The 25,863-nt window shown below is 33.1% G+C and overlaps 1 protein-coding gene across 1 annotated transcript in view; it reads left to right on the forward strand.

The window, feature by feature from the left end:
- Nucleotides 1–1,795: 1,795 nt before the first annotated feature.
- The window catches only part of LOC142318915 (peroxiredoxin-6-like), a 31,329-nt gene continuing 7,261 nt past the window's right edge, over nucleotides 1,796–25,863 (forward strand). The window contains exons 1-3 of the mRNA XM_075355581.1: nucleotides 1,796–1,973; nucleotides 14,146–14,302; nucleotides 21,509–21,726. Of these exons, the coding sequence (XP_075211696.1) occupies nucleotides 1,891–1,973; nucleotides 14,146–14,302; nucleotides 21,509–21,726 (458 nt within the window). The 5' untranslated portion in view covers nucleotides 1,796–1,890. The remainder of the gene's footprint in view (nucleotides 1,974–14,145; nucleotides 14,303–21,508; nucleotides 21,727–25,863) is intronic.

The raw sequence follows: 25,863 nt of genomic DNA on the forward strand, positions 1-25,863 counted from the left end.
TTAAAATATAAGTTACTTATAATAATTATAGTTTAAAGTATATTTAAAAAATTGAAGTTATAATTTTTGTAGCTGATTAATTTTATAAAAAATTTTCTAAAATTGTTTTTAATTTACAATTATCTAAAATTTGGTAAAATAAATGTTAAAATAAAGAATGAGAAAAATGATAAAAATTTCTACTAAAATTTTAACTACATTGCTTTTTTTTACAGTGCTTTAATTTTTTTTTTAATTGATTAATTAAGCTATCACATGGTTATGAAACTTCAAAATTATTAAATTAAAAAAAAATGTAGGAGGTAGTTTTTTAGAATGATAAGTGAAAATTAGCAGTAATATGGATGAAAATTTATTAATTAACTAATTATTAATTTTACGACATTTCGATTTTTTTAATTCAATTTTCATCAGACATCTCAATATTTAGTGAAAATAAATATTAACCATACCTTACATAATTAATCAATAAACTCATTACAATAATACAACAATCACAAACTGATAATAGTCATACTAATAGTCATATTAATGAAATTTCGTCCACATTCCTGCTAATTTTAACTTAAATAAATTACTTATATTTATGTGTTGTGCATTTATTACAGAACAATGCCACGTCAGGACAACGTCTGTCGGGTCCGCTAGATATATACATATATATAATGTTAAAACAGTTCAGTTACTAATTATATTAAACATACTGGTGTAATATATCGTAATATAGTATTTAAGTCATAATAACTGTTAGTTTATTGTGATATCAATAATATACTCGTATAATACTATTCATTCCCTAGGTTCACATTTTCATAAATTAGTAACTTCCTCTTTTAAATTAAAAAAACATGTATAAATGCATCAAGTGGAAAATAATTATTGACAATTTAACCAATTTATTAACCTTTTATTTGGTGTAAATTTGAAAAAAATTGAAATTTAATGAATTGAAAAAAATTACTTTTTAGCGTGTTGTTTTTTTTTTTAACTGGTTTAATTTTTATTTATAAGAAACCTTCATCTAAAATATCATTGCTGGTATGAAAAAGCTGCCATAAGTAATGAGAAGGAGAGGATCGTAAATATAGAAAAGGGATACATAGAAACAACGTAAAGAGACTACTATGGAACGTGAGCTAAAGCTCTCAAGAGAGCTAAATATCTATGTCTTTTTTTATCTTATGTTTTCCAACTTAAGATCGAAAACACCATATCGAAAAAAAATTTCAAATCATCTTTGCAGTCAACGTAATTTTTCGTTTAAATAATTTCCTTCTTGTTAATTTATCTGAAAAAAATCTTACAACGGAACCACCAAATGAAATTCTTCCATAAAATAACAAAAAAATAAACAATACTTATCGGTATATCATTTGGTAAAGAGTAAACATAAAATATTCATACGGATCGAATTGAGAACCCACTTACTCGTATTTTATGAAAGATAAACAAATATAGAAATATTCCTAAAATATCCGTTATAAAATCTGATCATAAATATAAAAATTTTCAGAAAATATCTTAATTAATAACAATGACTTTTTTGATTAATTTAATTAGAAAAAGTAATTAGATTATTAATAACAACGATAGATTCTTAGAATAACTTTATAATAAAACAATTATATTTAACAAAAATGACTTGTAGTATTTCATAACAAACGTATTAAACACGAAAAGATTAGATTACAAATATTAACTCTTCTTTTGTTTTCCTAAAACACAAACTGGTTCGTGCCTGACTGCGTTACAAGATCCCCCTCCACAATCCACTCGTCAACTAGACAAGTTTGATATAAATATTAAGCAGTTAGTTCATTCAGACTATAACTACAGCTTGTGTTACAATTGTTTCGTGGTGCGTCAAAGACTAGTAATCGGTAAACAAACATGCGGCTGGGTGCAACAATTCCAAATTTTACCGCAAATACAACACAAGGTCCCATCCAGTTCTACGACTGGTTAGGAGATTCGTAAGTATTATACGGTTTATAAATTTATTTTGATTTAGTCATTATTATTATCGTAACTGCGGTAACTTCCTCGTATTTATTATACTCTGTTCTCCGATTAATATTCTATGATAAATTGTAAGGCACACCCAATCTCGCTTTAGAATTATTATATGGAAATTAAAATAATAGGACTTTTCTCAAAAGTAAATATATTAATAGATTATCTAACATCCCCATATTATGTAACACTTTTTAATTGATATTTTGATTATTTATCGATATAATTCCAAATAAACAAGTTTGTGTGTTGTTTTTAAAATAAATGTATATTGAATTCAAGTTAATAATTTTTTCCTAAGTTTATTTTCAACATCAAAAACTTTACATACACATTTTCTTTCAATCGGGAAGAATTACAATTCGAAATACACAGCGGCCGAGTTAGATGCGTTTCTAAACTTCAAAGAATTTAATTAAATCGGAAGTTATCGCTTAGTCTTTCATCCTGGGTTTAAATCCCGGCTTCGTGAGGCATGTTATTTTTTATACTACAAAATTTTTCCATTCTACATTTGTCAACCAAAAAACATCGAGCTTACGTAGTGAATTAATCATCAACGAAAAAAAAACATGAAGATGCAAGTAGCATTATTTACAAATTCTTTCCCTTAGAGTAACGATGTTAATTTTACCACCAGTGTGTGTGTGTGACATTGTGATGTATAACTTTAAATTGTCACTTATAGGGCTGAAAATTATTTGTATTTCGGAGCGTCTGGCGTACTGTATACATCAGTATATTCGGTTCAGTGAAAAAATAATGGTAAACTACTTCATTCCTTACTTTCCTTGTTAAATTTTTCCTGTTTAGCCTCCTGTAATTACCGTTCAGATAATATCTCAGAGGATGAATGACGATGATATGTGTAAGTGTAGTCTTGTACATTCTCAGTTCGACCATTCCTGAGATGTGTGGCTAATTGAAACCCAACCACCAAAGAACACAGGTATCCACGATCTAGTATTCAAATTCGTGTAAAAGGTACTGAATTTACTAGGATTTGAACATTGAAACTCTCACTTCCAAATCAGCTGATTTGGGAAGACGCGTTCACCACTAGACCAACCCGGTGGGTCCTTACTAAGACTAGAAAAGGATTTATTATTGTTAGCAGTACCATTTGCACGGCTGTATTAACTCACCAATAACAGTTATAAGATTCAAAATGCTAACGAGCCCAATCGTACAAACTTACACATTTTATTTTTTATATAAAGAATGTTATTATGACTCAGTTAAATAATATTCTAAACAAATTTTTTAAAATTATTTTTATTTATAGTCGCATCAAAAAAGTCATTAGCGACTTAGTGAAATGTAACTGTACCGGTAAAAGTCTAATCTTGCACAAATTCAGGCTGACCATTCTTGAGGCGTGTGGTGTATTGAAACCCAACCACCAAAGAACACCGGTATCCACAACCTAGTATTCAAATATGAATAAAAGCTTTATTAGGATTTGAAGCTGAGAATATTTGATATTTTAAGTAATTGTATTTTAATTCTTATCCTGATTTTAATTTTGTGTATACTACAATTTGTTTTCTTCGTTCCGACAAGTAAATCTAATATATTGTTTACCTAGTGTAGAGTTCAAAATATATTTTCTATCGGTTACATATACAAAGCTGTGGGCGATATTGCGTTATTATACATTTGAATTGAACGAATATATTATATAATCAAACTCACTCAAATACCAAGTAAGAGATTCTTTGCCTTAATCTGCCGGCCGATCGACAGCCTACACAAAAATGAAATTTAAGGTAACATTTTAGAGTAACTTCCAAACAGATCTGCGTCATTTTTTCAATCTTTATCTTCTTATACAGTTTCAATAATAATCATAATATTATTATTAAAATTATATTTTTACAAATCTTTAAGTACATTTAAAAGAAGTTGTTTACAAGTATACTATTTCTCGATTGATTTAGAAGTATAGTTTCGTAGAAATTGTAAATCTTAATATTTCGTAATCAGGAGAGCGTGAAATAAGCAAACAGCAGTTTGCTTTTTGAGTGACTCGTAAAGAATAAATTTCTTCTTTCTTTAAGATTGGATCTCACAAGAAAAATGAGTAAAAATAAACTTTGATTTATGTTGTTCAATAATTTAATTACTACTGTAACTTCATTACAAAGGACACCTTCAAGGTAGTCTTCATTTGTAATCATTCGTTTGTCAGATCTGGGTCAGCTTTGGATAAAAAATTATATAGTGACATCATTTTAATTCAATAAAACAAGTGCACATTATGATACTATACATTTTAATTCCATTATGAATTAAATACAGCGATACTCACAATTGATTTGATTAATGCAATGTTGTTATGCACAACTGTTAATGTCTTACAGCAAGAATTGGAAATGTCCACCATTTTTCTGAAGGCAGGTGTGAACCCTTTGCATCTTACTTTTTGCACCCTTCGTAGGACATCAGGGCTAATGGAATTAATTTCAAAAACTATGTTACAAAGGATCTGGACCTGCGTTCAGGAAAAGGTGGACACTATCAACATTTGTTGTAAGACATTAACAGTTGTGCGTAACTACATTCCATGAATCAAATCAAATGTGAATAACTCTATATTACAGGGTCAATAGTGGAATAACTGAGTATAGTAGTAGTATCTTGATGTGCACAAAAAAATGATCTCACTGTATGTATATATATATATATTTTTTTTTCTAGTGTACAGTATAATTTTTTAAAATATTTCTTAATGCATAAAGTAATTTTACAGAACTGTGCTCAAATTCTGGCAAAGACCAATATTTTAATTGACTACACGCAAACTATTGCATGCGATAATGATTTTCCAACATAATTGATAAATAATTATTTACTTCACTACAGATAACTGAGTGATAAAGGTTATGAACATATATTTATTGGCTACATTACATTCAGGAAATAATCTTCAAAGTTTTTAATTTAATCGTTCTTTCTCTGATGCATCATATCTATCTATTGCTTAATTGTAAATTTTACTATTGTAATAGTATTGAACCTGTATTTCATAATCTAATTAGAAAATACCTAAAATTCACAATAAAATTATTATTCTTATTGAACCAACAGACAGGAAATCTTTCTTTATTTTTTTTTTTTTTTTAATAATTACTCATCTATTTAATTTGCCTGAACAGAATACAAATATTAAGACTGCAAGAGGTCAGTGGTTTTGCCTATGTAAATTGATAAATTTCCATGCCATCTCTGAAGTTAATTAACATTTTGAGTAATTAATTAACTGATAAATGATCCTTAATACCTTCTATTAAATTGTGTCTGGTAGGATGTAAGGATTATTTTATTAAAATTCCTGTTCAATCTTGCCTGGTAATAGAAATCCTTGGAAAAAATTTCAGTGGAAGACTAAAACCTAAAATTTATCTGGTTAAACTTTGGCATTTGCTCCAATTATTGTTTATCCTATTTACTAGAGAAAATCCAGTACAAGTAGAAAGGGAATGTAGCCAGTTAGAATAGTAATGTTGTTGATAGTTGGAAAAGAATATTATATATATTTTTTTTATTTTTTAGTATACTCTGATCATCCCCTCTGTTGCATACTTCCAGTCACTAACATCAACACTTCTAAACTGCAAAGGTATAGGAAACTGTATTCTGGTCAACTTTTGTTTACAATAGATTTGACAGATTCCTTTACATATGATGATGCAGATGATTGAAACTTGACAAAATTATTTACTAGAAACTAGAAATACAGCGAGATCATTTTATCGCGCACATCATTTGTCTTGATCGCACTAATTTTGAGTAACAAGAAAGAGATGAATTTCATTAGCCCTGAAGTCATACGAAGGGCGAAAAAAATATGATGTGAAGGGTTTAACTCTGGCTTCAGGAAAATGGTGAACATTTCCAACACTTGCTGTAAGACATTACTAATTTTGCAAAACTATATTCCATAAATCAAATCAAATGTGAATGCATCTGTATTATAGTCCATAGTGAAACTATAGTGTATAGTATACACTATTGTATATAATATACACAACATACAATACTATAGTGTATTGTGCACAACAAAATAATCGTACTATATAATATGTTTAATCTATGCTGTTTTTTTGGTTAGTTACAAAAAATTGACTAACTCATATTTTAGAATATAAAGATGTACATCCAATTTCCATAAAAATTAAAGTAAAAAGTCTGAGATGACATTACAGAATTTTTATATAAACAGAAATTGTGGTAAAAAATATATGTGTAGAGAGTAAAGCAATGGGGAAGATATAGATTGACATTTATAATACAGATATCTGAAGATATAATATGTAGTTATTATGTTGATATAAAAAATTATCACAGGACAGATAACAATAGAATATAGCATCAAATCAGTACAAAATATAGCAAAAAACATTAGGTTTTTTTACAACTAAAGTTAAACCATATTTTAAGTCTATCACTTCCAGACAAACACTGTAACAATTCCTCGTGAATTTTCTTAAGTAGTAGAATCACCTATTTAATTTACCCCTTATTCCAATCGGATCAAATCGAGAGATATAATATTTAATTCAATATTATGTTTTTGTTCAGTTTTTCATCAAGGTCGAAGACACAATATTGATCCTAAATGATTAGTATCGGTGGATTCCCTCACACTACCCATTTTCGCAGATGTAAAAACTGAATTGGGCTGTTTATTGTTCAGTTGGCATGATTAAATGGTGTTTCTTTAGTAATTTGCTATTAATACATTTTCTCAGTGGAGTGCAACCAGAACATATTCTCAGTTTGTTTTTTGGTTTATAATTATTTCATTATAAAATATAAAGAACATATTTAATTCAAGACTTATTTTTTTGTCTTTCTAAATGACTTTAAGTATTTTTTTTGTAATTGCTATCATTGAATTTATAATGTTATCTAACGTATATATTAAATTATTTTTTCTATGTTTACATTGTACTGGTGTTACATAAACTGAAAACTGTGTTCAAGTGTTTTTTAATATGTTTTCAAATCACTACCCAAGGTCAGACTCTCAATTTCTCTCAAACAGTAATCAGCAACAAAATTGTTATCAATGTTTAGTCTGCAACATAGACTTGTCAGGGTTGGGGGCTAACGGGCAGAAGAGCAAGCTTAGAGATAGGTCTTGTAAGAGTAGAAGTAACAATTTTTAGTGTAACCACTCGATTGAGCCCATCCTTTCCAGGGAGAGCAAGAACATGAGCAAGCGGCCATTTCAAAGGAGGAAACAGCTCATCTGTGAGTAAGACAACCGGAATTATCGGCGGGAGCTGAGAGGAGCCGGGAAGGCCCCGGAACTGGACGAGAGCGTTTTGACAGATAGCCGTGATACGCAAGAGTCGATAGATCGATGAAATTAGTAAGTCCCATTCTTGCGGCGACGAAGAATATACTAGGGAGATCCCTGAAACCTCCCCGAGGAGTGTAGTTGGATCAAGAGTGACTTCGAACATAGGCCAATGAGACGAGTTTCGAGTGAGCCAAAGAGGGCCGGACCACCAAAGAGTAAAAGGAGTGAGTTGAGCTGCTGACAGTCCAACTGATGCTCAGTGTGCGGGGTTTTCCTTCCCGGGTATGAGACGCCATTGAGCAGTGGGAGTGAATGAGAACGACTAGATTTCGGGCGAAATACTTCGATCGAGAAGGAGGAGAGCTGATCCAGGCGAGAGTTACAGAGGAGTCGGTCCATAGAAACACTAGCTTGTCAGCCTTCTTGAGTTGACCGGTAACATGCTGAACGAATCGGCTGAGGAGAATGGCAGCCGAGAGTTCCAACCGAGCTGAAGAATAGTGAGCCGTTTGAGCGGGGCCAAAGATATTACGCTTACTGAACTGTGGGTGTTCCTGAGGGGAAGAATGGAATTTGAAGTGGTCGCCGGCGGAGCTCCAGATCAAGCCCAAAATTTTCGAAGTGGACTGGTTAAAGAGGATGGCCGACTGATCTTTCGAATGCGACGAGGACTTCTTCTTAAGGAAAGCTGATGAATTATTTTGCCACTTGACGAGCGGAGTGGCTTTGTCACCTGTTGAGCAACGCTAATGAGTTTTCCTTCGGAGTCTGCTCCCCTAAAGATGTCGTCTTCGTATCGACCAGAGACGAGAAAACCATGAGGAAACCGATACCCTCGTCCTTGACGAGTTGAAGGGACATTCTACAGGCAAGGAATGGAGCCGAACGAGTTCCATAAGTGATCGTGATGAGCTGAAACGTCAAGCGATGACCTTTAGAATCGCGCCATAGAATCTGTTGGGGAGACCAATCGTAGGGGTAATCCTGAATCTTCCGGAATATCTTATTAACGTCGGTCATGAAAATGAATTGATGTCGTCGAGCCCACAAGAGAACGTCGAAAATGTCTGTTTGAAGTTTTGCCCCTGCATAAAGGATTTCATTGAATGTAAGACCGTTTGAAGTGGCACTGGACGGTTGAACACCACTCTCAGTTTAGTGGTAGAGCTATGCTCCTTGAGGACCCCATGGTGTGGAAGATAATACGATCCGTCTGGACCGATGGATCGATTGAAAGTCTTCTCATATGGCCCAGGCGTTCACATTCCTCAAGGAATTCTTTGTAGAGACGAGCATATTCTGGATCACTATCAGGCCGACGCTGAAGCTGATAGAGCCTAACCTGTGAGCGATGGAGCGAGCGTTACCGAGAGCTGAGCCTGATTTTCTGATCGGGAACCGCACGCTATATCACCCTCAGAAATCACGGGTGAACGACCGCTGAAAATGATGTTCACAAGCCGCTTCGTCTGGAGAAAGGCCACTGTCGGGCGCATCAGGAACCTCTTGCTGCCTCCAAAACCGAGTGAGGAAGTTTGTGAGCTGAGAATTATCAAAGGCTGCATGAGCAGAGACGGAGCAGCATGTCTCCTTTGTAGATGCGAGTCCTAGAACTACCCAACCGAACTTTGTGAGCTGAGCAACCAGAGAATCTGCCGTTGCCTTGATAATCTGCTGCTCCATGACATGACTGCAGACATCAGCACCCAAAAGAATGTCGACGGAAGCAGAGCAAAGGAATCTGAGATCCGCGAGATCTAATCTTTGGAGATGTGGCCATTGTGGAGTAGAGAAAATTAAAAAAAAGGGCAGAGAGGAAGTGACCTTGTTGAGAGTGAACGCTGAGCAGTTGAGAGTGACGTCTGAGAAGCGAAATTGAAGAATGAGCTGCACCAGATCAGATGAGTGCCCAAAAGAGATACCACCAACTCCAGTAATTGATACAGAGGACCGCATGGGAGGAAGATTCACGCGTTTGCAACCTATTTGGAAATTAGAGAAAGTTCTGAACCGGAGTCCAGTAAAACCCTTACCTGGTGATGCTAGCCGTCGGCGGTGATGAGTGTGGCCAAACAGGTGGCCAAGAGTACTCCCACTCTAAAGCTGGAATCCTGGAGGGAGTTGGTGAGCCTCTCCTGGGAGGCGAATCCTCATTCGAGGTTGAATTGTCCTGGTGATGGATCCACCATCACCAGCCGCTGCGTAGACTGTTGTTGTAGGATGTTGGAGCTGGTGTAAGAGCCTGAGCATGCTGGATGGCAGGAACGGTTGAGCTGGATTCCGGGTGCAACAACGTGTGGTAATGATCCCGGCAAATCTGGTATGGTCCAGATGAGCGGCATGCCTGCAAACAATGTCAAGCAGAAAACTGTAGCAAAATCCATGCTGTGTGACGAACTGCCGCTCTGATGCTAAAAGATGCTGAAAAGAACGGCAGTATGCGACGTAATGATCACCTTGGCAGAAGTACCGGGAGAACCGTTTATCACCCGATGAATTCTCATCTTGGGCTGAGCTGGGCGGATTGGACGCGCTGGTGGCATGAGACACCGCTTTTGTTGAGCGTGACGTGTGCTGAAAAAGAGCGAGAGCGGTTCTTAGGTGATCTAATAGGCTGAGCGTCAATTTTCGCAACTCTTCGGGCTTCTATGGTCTTCATGACACGAGCTCGACCTTCGAGAAACTTGAGCAGCTCGGACAGACGGAAAAATCGTGAATTGGCCAATTTTGTCTTCCCAGGCCTCAAGGAGTGCTGAGCTGAGCTTCTTACTGATGATGATCACAAGAAAAGGGTCACAATTATCCACTGAAACCTGAAGAGCGCGATGAGCGTTGAGTGGTTCAGAGGTAGTACAGAGCAACCTAATCAAATGGCTGACTGACTGGATGGCCGTGGGTGGAGCATCGAGCATCGGTGATTTGCGTGGAGATGAGCAGGCGTGGGTTGTGGTAGCGAGCAGAGACTAATCCCCAGGCGATATTAAACGATTCATCTGTGATCGGTAGATAGTTGATCAGTTGAGCAGCCTCGCCGTTGAGGCAGGTCTTTCGGTATTGCATCTTTACAACTCTGGGCAGTTCCGTGTTGCAGTCCACTAATGAATTAAAAAGGTCCCGGAAAGAGAGCCATCCTGATAACTGAGAAAGAGCGATGTGCGGTCGAGTGCCTCTAATCAACTGGTTGTTGAACTGAGCAGCTGTGGTGTTATCTCGCCAAAACGATTCTGAGAGGTCGACATTTACACCCTTCTGTGGGTTAGCTTGAATGAGCAAGGCCCGAGCGAGCAAATAATTAAGCATGCAGCTCTCATAGACTTTGTCCTTCGATATATGAGTCCTTGGTGATAGCTGGGCTCGTTGAACGGAGCAACTTCTCGTGGAAGTAATCAAATCGAGACCACGTGGATTCCAGCAGATCTAACGTGGATTGGTATTCCGACGCTTCCATGGTGAGAAAGGTGACCGATTTGGTTTTATTGCCCACGGACTTAATAAATGATGGCCAACTCCGTTAGAGTACAGCCCGATCGACGAACGACATAACAAGTACCTAGCGCTGACGCGAATACACGAGTTGCCAGATGACTATGTTTTATTTCGACTTCCACGAATACTCTCCACAATATTCAACACTACCCAAATCTGGTCTGGAGGACCAAAAAAAATGTTTGAGAGAAATCAAGAGTCTGGCATTGAGTAGTGATTTAAAAACAAATTAAAAAACACTTGATCACAATTATTAGCTTATACAACACAAGTACAAATGTAAATATTGAAAAAATAATTTAATACATACGTTAGATAACATTATGAATTCAGTGATAGCAATTACAAAAAAATATACTTGAAAACAGCTAAAGCCATTCAGAAACGCAAACAAAAAAATAAGTCTTGAATTAAATATGTTCTTTATACTTTATAACGAAAAAATTGCAAACCAAAAAACAAACTGAGAATATGTCCTGGTTACATTACACTGAGATAATGTATTAATAGCAAATTACTAAAGAAACACCATGTAATCATGCCAACCAATGAAAAACTGAACAGTTTTAATTGCTATAACAGATATGTTGCTATTGTTATTAGCATTTTACATAAAATAAACAACTGGCAGCATTCTAATATTTAAGCCTAGGACTATTACTAACTGAGAAGATTTACTTTTAGAATCAAAGTCATTATTCACCCATAATAAGTGCCCATAATAAGTCTTCTCTAATTAATTTTACTTCAGATTTTACTTTTACAATAGTTTGCCTAGTAATTAATGAAAAATCAGCTCCATTTAAATTATTTTTAATAAATTATTATTATTATTATTATTTCTCTTTAGATCAATATAAATTTATTTACATTTTAAATTATGTCAACCTCCATGACAGGGACTCTGGTACTTGTTTTGATCTAGAAGGTTCTGGATTCAAATCTTGATCAGGCAAGAACATTTTTTATGTTCTACAAAATTCCTTTTTCATTATGAATAAAAAAAAAGAAAAGTAGTGATAATGAAAAAAAGTAGCCTCTAATTACTGGAGTAAGTAAAATAAATAAATAGGCATTATGAAATAAAAATTACAAATAATTTGAAGAATTTAAAATTTTATTCTGTATTTTCTTCATTGAAACAAATGAATATGGAAGAGACCTATTTACCATTTTATAAAACCCAAGTACTGTATTACCTATTATTTTTAATAAATACATTATTTAATCATTAACCTTCAATAAAAATTATAAAATTTTTAATAATATATAATGCAAAATGCTGTAGTTTTATTTTACATTAATCTAACAGAAAAACACATAATTAATTCTATAAATGAAACTGAAAGTTCATAATAGAAAACATTGACCCAAAAATTATTCCACATCAATTAACAATATTCTCTTTTGGTAACTAGAATAAGCCAACATGTTTACAGGGTTTAACCAAAGTCCTTAAGGCATTGTAGATCTAATTTATAGAGAAATTATTCTGAAATACTTGTTTTTATTGAATGAAAGTGATTATGGTATATAAAATTAACCGATCAGAATTGTTAAAATTAATTTCATAATACAAGTATATAATTAAATCTTTCATTACTAAGTCACTGATCATATTGATTATTACAATTTATATTAATAAATTGGAAAACGTTTTTAATATTCTGTTTTTAATAAGGTATTGACATAAATTTATTGGAATAATAAAAAAGTGATTAAATAAAAAAAGTTATAATTCTACCACAAAACCTTTTCTTACTCAGTGTAGCCAATGTTTTGTCATTATAATAGTTCTCTCTTTTGTACAAAAATGTATTATATATATTTAATTATATGTATAATTACAAAACTACAGCTTTAACATTAATAATTATAATTAAAACAAGAACATGAATGAAATAAAGCCTGCTATGTTCCTGTAGCATTCAATGTTATTCTTATTTTCCAGTTGATATTAATTTAAAAATTTCTGAACCTAACTGAAGATACGGAAAAATTTTCACATACTTGCAAAAAATTATCAGTTTATGATATTGTAGTATAATTTGTAATAGGCACTTAAATATCTAGGAACAATTCTTTCTGTTATAAATTTTGTTTATGTTTAACAATAATTCTTGATAAAATACTTGTTGACTTAATAAAATTTTCCATACATTGAAATTATTAAAAAGAATCAATTTCAATTTATTTTTGGACAAAAGTCATGAAATGGTAAATTTTTTCTGTTTCTACTATCATTTATTGTTTTTAAAAACATGTCCATTTTCATGTGATGTACTGACAGAAACAGAAAAAAAATTATATGCTTGCAGATGTTTTATATATTTACTTTCTTCTGTTTACCAAGATATTTTTTTTCTATTAACACACATTTCTCATAGTGCAAGGCTATCTGTTGTATTAAAATAATTCTGATTATTTATTTAAGGTCTTCAAGGTATTAATTTTAAAATATCAAATCATTTTCAAAATAGGAATAGGATCCGTTATGAACTAAACTTTCCAAACATTCTATCTACTAGTTGTTGTAGTATATTTTGATAATATACCACAAGATATAACAAATTATGTTCAAAATAAAAGCTGCTGAATCATTTCTGAATTGTATAGACTGTGGTAAATAAGAATACACTGCCCAGAAAACTTCAGGAAACTACACAAGTTACCTGGAAATGGAAGTAAGAATCTTACAAAGCTCTCTACAACACTATTTGTTTGTTTTCAATATTTCCTAATACATTCTGATAAACAAGAACCGTGATGAGAAATATTTCAATCCAAGCAGTTAATAGAGTGATGTGAATAATATAAATATAATGTGCGTATATTATCTAGACTCTGGTAGTGTCTTGTGGCATAGCATTATTGATTAAATGCCAAAAATAAAAATTCTCAGTAGTACAGGCTTCCACATTTAAAGTAACTATCCTTACTTGAATCTTAAGTCATCATAATAAATATTAACATTTATTTAAATATATATATATATAAACAGTAACTGTGACTGGGACTATATAAAAATACATGGTTATAAGTACATCTAGCAGGAAAATATATTTGCACAAATCAGATTTGAATCAATATTATTTATGTGGTGGGTTTTTAAATATTAAATTACTTTAAAAACATTCATTAAACAGTTTAATTTTAAGAAACTGTTGTTGAATAAAAAATAATGGTTTGATTTAACACCAATTTAAGATAAATTCAAGTCATGGATATAAGTTTCAAGAATTCAAGTAACAGATGCAACAAAACAGCAATAATAAAATTAATTACATTGGTTTAAAAAAATTAAACTAATTTTATATCTTTTGTTTTCCTTCCAGCTGGTGTGTACTTTTCTCTCATCCTGCAGATTTCACTCCTGTATGTACAACAGAACTTGGGCGTATTGCAGTACATCAAAATGAATTTAAGAAACGCAATGTTAAGCTTCTCGCTCATTCATGTGACAAACTGCAAACTCATAAGGACTGGGTAAATGTAAGTATTTTTTGATTTATTACATTTTTTTGTGGAACTGGTTACTGTTTTTTTATGAATATTCTATAGAATAAAGTAAGAATAAAAAAGTTTAAATTAATAAAAATACTACTTTAACAGCACTAACTTATTCTTGATGAATAGATGATTTCTCTCAGGTAATGAGCGTTCTAATTAAAGTATGACAATTATGAAAACATAACATCACCTTGTAAAACACCTGTACTACCTACCATTAACAAGTAATAGAGTATATCACATATTTTAAAATTTAATAGTTTTACAATATCTGGAACATACTGCAAAGTAGGATCCTAAAACCTGAATAGAATTAAGTAAGTTTAAGATGCTAACAACTGATACAAACTCTTTTAAACTATTTCCCACAAATTATTTTCAGTGTTTATCAACACTAAATGCTGCTTTCCTGCATGCTATTGCAATTTATCTGGAGCTAACAACTAAAGCAACCATTGCCACTTGAAATTTATGGAAAAAATCTGATGTGACACATGACTTCCTTGTAAGCCTATTAAACTACATTTACACATTTTTTAAAATGAAAAGTTCATAAAATTTTATTTCAAAAAAACTTCTGATATTTTTCCATATTTTTTTTCTTTTGTTTTTGTTATTAAAATTGTAAAATTCTTTTTACAATGAGAGGTTAATAATTATTAATAAATCAATATATTTAAATCCAAAAAAAAGGATATGAAGTCTGATTCAAATTGATGTGCTTTCCCCTTGTAAGATCCAAATATTTGTTTCATTAATTAAAATTTCATTTGGCTATAACTTTGGAACGAATGAAAATAAGTACCACTTATGATATATCACTGAAAATCTCTCAATGAGGGCTTATTACTGCAGTTAAGAAAAAGTCCAAAATCCAAATGTTTTTGGATTTTGGGCTTTTTTGGACACTTTTGGTTCAGTCGATTGCAATCAAAAGGGGAGGTGCAAAACTAGATGTTACAACAGTCCTAAATCCAAAATTTCAACATCCTATGGCTAATCAGTTTTGAGTGATGCGAGATTTTTTTTTTGTTTGTGGGCGAAAAACGCCTGGGCGTTATCATACCTGCCCGGTAGTTATTTTTAAAAGGGTAAAATAACTCCAAAATAATAAACCACACAAGGTGTAAACGTAATATTAACCATATAATAAAAATTTATTAAAGCAAGCCAAGAAGGCAAAATAAAACCCAAAACTAATACCCACAGACAAAGTTGATAAAATATAAAAGCTAAAATAATAGAATCAAGAAAGTATAAAAACTTACCCAACTCCGATGGGTTGTGCAAAAATCCCCTCCCCGGATAGTAAAATTAAACACATAGAACTAAAAAATCAAATCGAAAATAAAAGTTAAAATTATTAAAAAACTCTCTTTACAGAAAAACATATATGAGTATATTAAATCCTTTGCAGTAACCCAGTACTATGTAAAAAGAGAAACATACGTTCCAAAATCCCGCCATCATTGCACAAGATATCACGAATGCTGCTGGGTATATTAAACCGAAGACGCAACGCCGCATAACATACGCAGTCCACGAGAATGTGGTGCACAGTCATGCGGCAGTTGCATCGTGTGCACAGGGATGGGTCTTCTCCTGACATTAGATATTCGTGTGTGATCCTCGAATTCCCCAACCGTAACCGGCAGAGGACCACTTCCTCAGGACGAGAGTTCCTGCAAGAGGAGCCCCACGGCAACACTGAATCTTTAATCCGTCGAAGTTTATTATCGACGGCAGCCGTCCAGCCACTTTGCCACCTTGCTCGCAGTGATTGTTTTATATGATTGATAAAAACAAAGGTAGTAACTCGGGTGGTAAAAGGAGGCTGAATACACGCTTCTTTCGCAGCAGAATCTGCCCTCTCGTTACCTAGAATTCCAACGTGGCTAGGGATCCAGCAAAAACCTACCCTCCTGTTTCGTTTATCTAACTCAGCGATTTTATCATAAATGCCAACGACGACAGGATGTCTGGAATAAAGGTTTTCCAACGCCTGGAGAGCACTGTACGAGTCACTGCAAATAAGAATGCTCCTATATTTAGGGCCAACGATACTTAGAGCCCTATCCACAGCGAGTAGTTCCGCAGTGAACACACTCGTAATACCGGGTAGGCCAAACATATAAGTCTGATCATCGAAAACAAAAGCACAACCAACGTTACCGCCATGTTTCGACCCATCAGTGTATACCACCACGTTTGGGTTCGACTTGGTGAGAAGAAACTGAAACATCTGCTGGAAAACAATAGGTGGCGTTGATCGTTTATCATACGTTGTAAGATCAAACGTAAAATTTACATGGTTTATTCTCCACGGAGGATTCGAGCGCGGACATGATGGAAGGAACGGGGGAGTGCCAACATTCATACGCTGCAGCAGACGTCGTGTACGGACACCCACAGGCGCAGTACAACGTGGACGGTCCTCATACTTGCTCAAATTAGGATTCCTATGAACTGGGTCAAAAGCTGAGTGATTCGGCTGTCCGCTGAGACAGGCAAAATAAGACAACAAAAGCTGGTCTCATCTATCCCAAAGTGATGGCTCGCCACTGTCTACAAGTAAGCTTGCGATAGGGCTCGATCTAAACGCACCTGTGGCAAGCCGAAGAAAAGAATGATGCACACCGTCCAGCATCTTAAGTACGGTTTGACGAGCTGAAGAATAGGCGACACAACCATAATCCAAACGGGAACGAACAAGGGAGTAGTAAAAACGCAACATACATGATCGATCGGCCCCCCAGTTGGTGTTACTAAGGACCCGCATCATATCCAAAAGTTTGGAACACTTTGTCCTCAATTCCCTTATATGTGTGACCCAGGTAAGACGGCTATCAAAAAGCAAACCCAGAAACCTGACGTAAGTAGAGACAGCAATAAGCTCTCTGTTCAGAAAAACCCGAGGATTAGAAGGGTTCCGTAGCCGAGAAAAGACTACACATTTCGTCTTGTCTGGTGAAAATGTAAAACCAGTAGTCCCTGACCAAACCTCAAGGCGAAATATAGTGTTCTGTATCAGTCGCTCGGCAGTTGGTGTAGAGCGGCTCGCAACGTAAATAACAAAATCATCAACGAAAAGACAACAAGAGACAGGAGCCTGTACACAATCGGTAATGTTGTACTTAATACACTACCTTGAGGTACCCCATTTTCCGACTGTCTGAAAGTGAATCGTCTACACGAACATGAAACGTCCGGTGATTCAAGAATCCCCGGATAAAAGCAAGCATATTGCCAGTGATCCCCCACCTCCTAAGGGTGTTAAGAATGCCACGTCGCCAGGCCGTGTCGTACACATTTTTTATATCGAAGAATATAGCAACGAGGTGTTGGCGGTTAGGAAGGTGTTTTGTATGGCTGTCTCCATCGACACCAAATGGTCAATGGAAGATCTCCCCTGTCAGAAACCACACTGTTCCGAAGAAAGAAAGCCATGTTTCTCCAAGTACCATGCAAGCCTGCGGTTCACCATCCTCTCCATTACTTTACACAATACGCTTGTTAAAGAAATAGGGCAGTAGCTTAAGGGATCGGTTTTCTCCTTGCCAGGCTTTAGTACTGGTACAGTAAATGCTTCTGACCAGTTGGGCAGAAAGACTTGTCCGGAGAATAAAGCATTGTAAATACTCCAAAGATGTTGTAGTGCTGAGTCAGGAAGGTGCGAAAGCATACAAAGGCATGCTTTGCCTTGCAACGTTGCTTTGCAGACAACGTTCTTTAACGTTGTCTGGTCCAGGGGAAGTCTCACATGCGAGATACATACGTACGTACAATACATACATATGTACAGACATCTCATCGAAACTAGTCAAAATGGATTCAGGGATAGTCAAAATGGATACTTCCATTGAAATCTAGAAACCAAAATTTTTCACCATCACAATACTTCCTTTTACAAGGAAGTAAAAACAAGTTAACATTATGTAAAGTGTTTTTGTTTTATTGAATTGGTAGTTGAAATGTCATTATGCAATTAAGTTATAATCATCTCTTCCCCCTTTTAGTTCTACAACATTTTTAATAATTTAAATTGCTTAAACTTTTATTTATAGTATTATATATATATGAACACAATGAAATTAAAATAAAGAATATTGTTATTGAAAACTTCCATTCAGTGAATAACAAATTCCTACTTTATAAATCCATATTAACTGTGATAACAAAGATTTCCTTTAGAATTATATATTTTGTGACATTTTAATTTCTCTTTTATTTTCATTCATTTATTTAATCTGTTTTCTTTGTAATACTATTTTTATTCTAGTAAGTAAATTAAACATAAAACTTATTGTATGTGTATTAAATAGCTACAGCTTTGTAGCTAATAAGGTGTATACTTAAATGAAGAAATTCTGAAACTTTTTAAATTAGTATTTACTACATAATTTACATAAACATCTTTTTTAAGTTCATAAGATATAGAATTAAACTACATAAATATAATGATCGAATAAAATACAATAAAAGTTTAAAAAATATAGGTATTTATTTATCTTTTCTAGAAACAACAATCTGACATTCAATTATGTTTTTTAATGGTAGAATAATTTTTGTAATATGCAAAAAAGGCCTAGTATGAAAGGGATTTGGAGTCAGAAGCTTCTGGATGAATGACAGAAATATTAACTTTCCACCACCATTGAGGTTGGTGTAGTGATATCACAAAATAAAATAAATCCTATGTGCTAGTCATGCTGATATTAAACTACATACTCTTCTAACTGATGGCTTAAAACATTATATATCTTATTCAGTTAGCTTATAGAGTTTAAGTAAACAAACTGAGCATACAAGTGTTTAAGCGGCCAGTTCACTAGCATCTCCTGCAAATCCTGATGCATATAAAAGAAAATATGCAATATTAATATTTAGTAACCACATGTTATATTTTACAAAAATTATATATATATATATATATATATATATATATATATTTTAAATTTAAAGAAGTTAAGACATTTTATTTAAGTTTTTTAAGAGTTATGAAATTGTCAATTGTCCATAAACAGTAAAAGTTCATTAATACCTTAGATTAAATTTCTATGATAATGAACAAATAAATTCAATTCAGTTTTCATCATCTGATTGCTAGAAATCCGTAGTACTCTCACTATTAAGAGATACAACAGAAGGCTCATTTTGTTTTCTATTATATTATTCAATTCCCAATAATTTGGTTCAATAATATCCATTACATGTTTTATACAATTTTTCCATTCCTTCTGGGCATGTTTTATCGATGAGTTTCAAGCATAAATTTGTAACACCAGATATTGTAAAAGCCGTATTTTCTGACACTTTGTTACTTTTGATTGGTCCCCAAATTAACTCAATTGGGTTGAGTACACAATGATTGGGAGGTAATTGAAGCACAGTTTTGCCATTGGATCTTGCTAACTTATCTACTTTATACACATTAAAATTACTTTTAATACATGAAACCCTTTGTAATAACTGGACCATACGTTCATCCTCTTCAAAAATTACTCTTTTTGAACTAAGCCACATTTTGATATCATTCTTTTTCCAAGACATGTCTAGAATTCTTTCCTTTTTACATGAATGATAAGGGGCATTGTCTAAAGACAATAACCAAATTATCTTCCAGAAGAAGTAACACATCGCTAAACCATTTCTCAATAAACAAAATGTTAGCAGTTTAAGCTTATGTTAACAGTTTATTAACGACACCCGAAATCAATGCCGCTGGATTACTCTGTAATTTGCTTTTTTAAGCATTTAAAATGATGTGTTTTTCTGCATGACTTAAGGGTTTTTTTCACAGCCTTTTTTTTGGAGAGGATATCAATAATCGTGCACTATTATCAGCTGAATCGGTATCAGACATGTTGTCAAAATAATGGTATAATTCAAACCATACAGACACAAATCTAGGAATACACTACACTCATGTTTCAGTAAACTAAAAAAAACTGCATTATATTAACTTTAAATAAGTTAAGAGTAAATAAATAAATAACGAGAAACACAAAAATTGAACAAGAGAGAAAAGTGATCATAAAAGACCAAGGGTTTTAATAGAATTGAGAAGATATAACTTTATATGAACTTTTGATTGCATTAACTATATGATAAATTAATTATATGGTGACTAGTATATGAATAATTATTATAGTGTTGTATATAGATATGGCCACATTGTGAATTGGCCCTGATACACGGGATGTGACTCAGCAGAATCATAACGAACTCACCTACAAAAAGCAATGTTTATTTACTCTTCTCTTTACAAGCTAACTGAATGCAGTATAAACATCTGAGAAGAATAACATTTTGAAAAATAAGCTGTATGAAACAAAGTTTAAAAAGTGACATTTGAGAAATTCTTTAAATCAACAGTTGAAAATTAAATTGTGCTGAATGCAGTTGGTTCTTTATCTGTGTATTCCTGAAATGTACTAATTATCTTTGTCTCCTTCTACAATCCATTTGGATATATTTTACTTGCTAAAAAATTTAGTTTTTATCATAAAAAAATATAGTTAACAAACACTAATTTTCTCAAGTCATCTAGACTAAAAGGGATTTGACGGGTAGGTACTCCCTTTCCCTAATTCTGTTAGTGACTGTCAAAGCCCTTAATAAACTAAAACATATTTATATTTATATTTAAAAATATTTGAATTAACATTTAAATGGTTACATTTTCATTGACCACATTCATTTAATGAATTTTACGTGTGTATTATTTTAAGTGGATAGTAATGCTACAAGTTCCAGATTTAAATCTAGTAACCTTGTTTGTGGATTAACTGGAAATGCATGCTTGTGCTACCACTGTTTTTTTACATGCTGGAGCTCACTTAACACCACTCACTCAGGAATTGATCTGTGACTGGACAAGATCAGCTGCTGTACATTCTTATTAAGGTAATCTAGAGCTTTCTTGTATTTTTTGTATACTGTTTTTTTTTTGTTCTGATTTCCATATTACAGCTATATAATTAGCTTCTCTTATTTGATTTTAACTAATTTTATTACAAATAAATGCAACCATTCTATTAATACTTTCCACCATATATAAAACTTGTCCGCAATTGCCCATTTTGACATATAAATTCTCTAGCATAAGTGAAAATAATATATTTAAATTTTCTGTAGTGTAAAAAAAATTATATATACATACTGTAAAATTACTTGAATTTTTTACAGGATATTAAGAGCTACTGTTTGGATATTCAAGGAGACTTTCCTTATCCAATAATAGGAGATGATACTAGAGAATTAGCCATTAAACTTGATATGCTGGATGAAGAAAACAAAGACAACCCAGATACAGCAATGACTGTTCGTTCACTTTATATTATCAGTCCTGATAAAAAGCTACGTCTGTCAATGGTATACCCAACGTCTACTGGCAGAAATGTGGAGTAAGTTTTCATAAAATGCTACAAGTAAAATAAGTTGCTATAAGTAAATAAGTTATTTATTGCAAAACTATACACAGTTAAGAAGAATGAGAGGTTTTAAAAGAATTATACAATGTAAAATTATTTAATGATAATTTTAAGTATAATTTAAGCCTTTACTATAAGTAATCTCTTAAAGATAACATCCTATGATTGACTTTCTCTTTGCATATTGCATGCACTCATGTTTCTCCTAACAAATCCACATTTCCTAATATTTGCTGCATACCTCAACAAATTAAAATTTTTCACATAACTTTTTAGTTCCTTAACAAATTTTTGCCCCTATACAATCATATCATACAGAGAATAATTCTACCTTACTTTTTTAAATATATCCTATAAAACGATGACACATTTCAAATGATCTAGTGATTTCTCATGCTAAAAAAATCACACTTTATTAAAAAAAATAATATAGCTTTTAACATGCTGAAATCTCATTTTTACAAAACTTATGTAGTAGATGGATAAAAATAAATTGTATATCATATTCAGATATTTCTTACAGGTATATGGCTACCATTGACCTCAAAAACTATTATCAGGTTATTTCCTTTGATGACACTGCATACCATACTGAAATTTTATCAGTGTTTATTGCTCATTAATTACTAACCACTAATGAAATGGGGATTTTACTCTCTATTAATGACAGTTTTAGTTTTTCACATTTTTTTGAACTTTAATGTACTTAGCATGATATTAAAAGGTTTTTTATGTTTATCTTCATCAATTTTGCAAAGAGGTTGTTCAGCAAATATGATTATAATGTTTAAATTAATCAGTTTTAATCCCTGGGCTATTAGAATCTTGTAATCATACTCATTTTCTAACCCTCTTCTTTAAAAAGAAAGATCATTAACATTTTCTTGCTTACCATATAGTTTGCAGAAAGGTAAATAAAAAACCAATAATTATTATTCAATTCAAAAAGGTAAGTACTTGAAATTTTAAATAAAATTTTAGCAGTTTTTTATATTTTAATTACTTCTCTTTGCTTTTACTCACCTTCAGATGAATTTAAAAGTAATTATAGACATTTTGAAATCTAAGAAGAAACATGTATAAAACACAGAAGTCTATAGAATATTTTTAAAATTATGAATGAATTCCGTATATCTTCCATAGATTTTTTTTTACATTTTGCATATTTTAGAAGGTTGTCTTATATGATAAAAGTTAGTGGAAACCCTATTTTAAATTGATTTGCTCTATGCAAATTTTAAATTTTATAATAATTAACTACCCTCAAATTAATATATAAAGTATATTAAAGAAGCCAGGTATTATAGATCTAACCCACCGGGCTGGCCTAGTGTGGTTAACTTGTCATCACAAATCAGCTGATTTTGAAGTTGAGAGTTCTAAGGTTCAAATCCTAGTAAAGGCAGTTACTTTTATATGGATTTGAATACTAGATCATGGATATCGGTGTTCTTTGGTGGTTTTATTTTTCCCTCTACTCAACTCGCCCTACCAAGGCCAGACCCACTTTTCCAGCATAAATCGGCCCTGGGGGAATACCACTGCCTCTAACCACCTGAGTGGCCATACTGGGCCCGGCTATGCCATTTCCAGCAGCACAATGTGGGCAGCCAGGATTATGTCTTCTGCATGCCTCGCCTCTAGTCAAGGTCCCTCTGGAAGGGAACCCCCACTGGGTTTGTGGTCTTTTCAGTTCCCATTGCCTCTAACCATCTGAGTGAGCAAGCTGGGCATGGCCACGTCATTCCCAGCACACCACCCAGACAGCCATGACTAGGTCTTCTCCTTGTCTTGCTCTAATGGGGGGCCCTTCAAAGGGGTACCCTCACAAGGTCTATGGTCTTTTGAAATCCACTGCCTTGCCCAATTACTCCTGTGCCCCTCCAGTCCAAGTTCTTCAGTGGTTGAGTTTCAATTAACCACATTTCTCAGGAGTGATCAACCTGAGACGTATAACACTACACTTCATTCATATTCATACATATCATTCTTATTCATCCTCTGAAGTAATACCTTATGTTAGTTTTGGAGGTTAAACAGAAAGAGAGAGAGAGAGGTATTATGGATCTTTGTATTAACTGTTAAAAATATATTGAAATCACCAAATTTCAAATACTTTTAAAATTTGGGAAACAAATATCTTCTTCATATTTGTTCACATTCAAACTGCAATATTATGTATGAGAATGTACATAAGTGTGCTGTTTTCTTCTTGTTTTGTACGTAAATTCACCAAAGATTTATGCATGTCATAAATATTTAAGAAGATTAAAAAAAATCTAAAATCTGTGTAAACAATTGGAAATTTTCATATTTAAAAATTCATCAGACAGATCATAAAAAATTTTACAGCAACTAACTTTATATGCAGTTAAAATTGTTGCAATGTCCTTTTCAGGTACATGTACCATTTACTAATTGCATGAATAGGATTGACAATAATTATAACTGTACTTCTGTTACCAGTAGTCAACATTTTTGGATGTCCTGTTAGATGTAAATGTTCATGGGATAATTAAATTGATGTAGTCTGCAGTAGCATCAGTTGTTTTGCTCTAAAGTGTTTCAATCAATTGCTAAACTGACCATCATTATTAAATATTTACTATGTTATATATTCTCCTGTATAAAATATAATAATATTACATCTTAGGGCTGCTGCAAAAAATTAGAATGAGTTTTCAGAATTCAAAAATATTTACATTAACTTAGAATTAATTTTTTTGTAAATCACGTAAAAAATATTGAACACTTAACAGGTAAGTGTACTTCAACCCTAAATAACTGTGTTTTTTGACTTCAATTTTTTGGGTTTTACAATAATTTTCTCAATAGTTACAAGAGATTTGGTTCTGGGGGCTTATTTTTTTTTTCAATTTTTCAACTCACAAAATGTATAGGACCACCAAATTTGTGTCATAATTTATGCCCTGTAAAATTCAATGTGGTCGGTGGATCAGAAATCTAGGCAAAATCTTTCTCTAGCTCGCTAACAAAGAATTGTTTGATTTTTGGACTTATGTTCATTCAAACCTTTTCTTATTTTTAGCTATAGAATCACTTCCTGAGAGAAATATATGTAAATTATATATATTATATGCATATTATTAATATTATATTATTACTTATATAAATATAGATTGGAAAGTACTGGTGCTACCTTGGGGTAGTCCATTCTTCTGCATCCACCATCAGTTTATTCCTATCCATGAAGGATATGTAAAATCACCTATCTTTCAGCAAACCTCTGACAACATGTGTAAACTAGAAATCCCTGTCAGCTAGTACACTTTCTGATGGCCTGCTGTGATTTATTACATCATAAACTGCGCTAAGATCCACAAATACAGTTCCTGTTATTAGTTTCTCTTCAAACCCATTTTCGATATGATGGGCTAGATTTACTGCTTGGATGCTGCTGCTTTTTCTTTTGCAGAAAGTGGCCTAATGTGTATGTGCTTCTTTTCATGGTGTTCTGTATTCTGTTGAGAATCAACCTTTCAAAGATTTTCATCAGATGACATAACGATATTGGTCGATAGTTCTTTGGTCTCTGGGGATCCTTTTCCAGCTTCAGCAGCGCCACATGTGCTTTCTTTCATGCTGCTAGTACTCTCTCGTCAACCATCATTATTTGAAGCATTTCACCAGCCACTGTCTTGTTTTGGAACCAAGTTATTTTATCTGTTTCAAGTGTACATCATCAATTCCAGCAGCTTGCCATTTCTTGGGAGATTTATTACTTCTCAGAGTTCAATTTCTATAAAAGGTCTTTCAAAATAATTAATATCCTCCTCCATCTGCCTTTGAAACTTTTCCTTTGGTATTTTTGTGAGCGGCTTGCCATTTGGGTGGCCTTGTTGTTATTACTTTATCAATTGGATTGCCTTGTCATCAACTGTTACCTTAGTCTGTCATCCAGTCATTTTTACAAATGACTTGTCATCCTGTCATTTTTACAAATAGTCTGATTAATCACTACGCATTGGTGCCACCTTTTATAATTATTTCTTCCACCATTTCTCTGCCTTCCACAGCGTTCTTCCAATATGAGTTCTACAATTTCTTCCCCTAAGCTAATGGATTCTTCACTGAACGGATCTAGTTCTA

Source organism: Lycorma delicatula, chromosome 2 (genome assembly GCF_047948215.1).
Source record: "Lycorma delicatula isolate Av1 chromosome 2, ASM4794821v1, whole genome shotgun sequence".
Taxonomy (NCBI): Eukaryota; Metazoa; Arthropoda; class Insecta; order Hemiptera; family Fulgoridae; genus Lycorma; species Lycorma delicatula.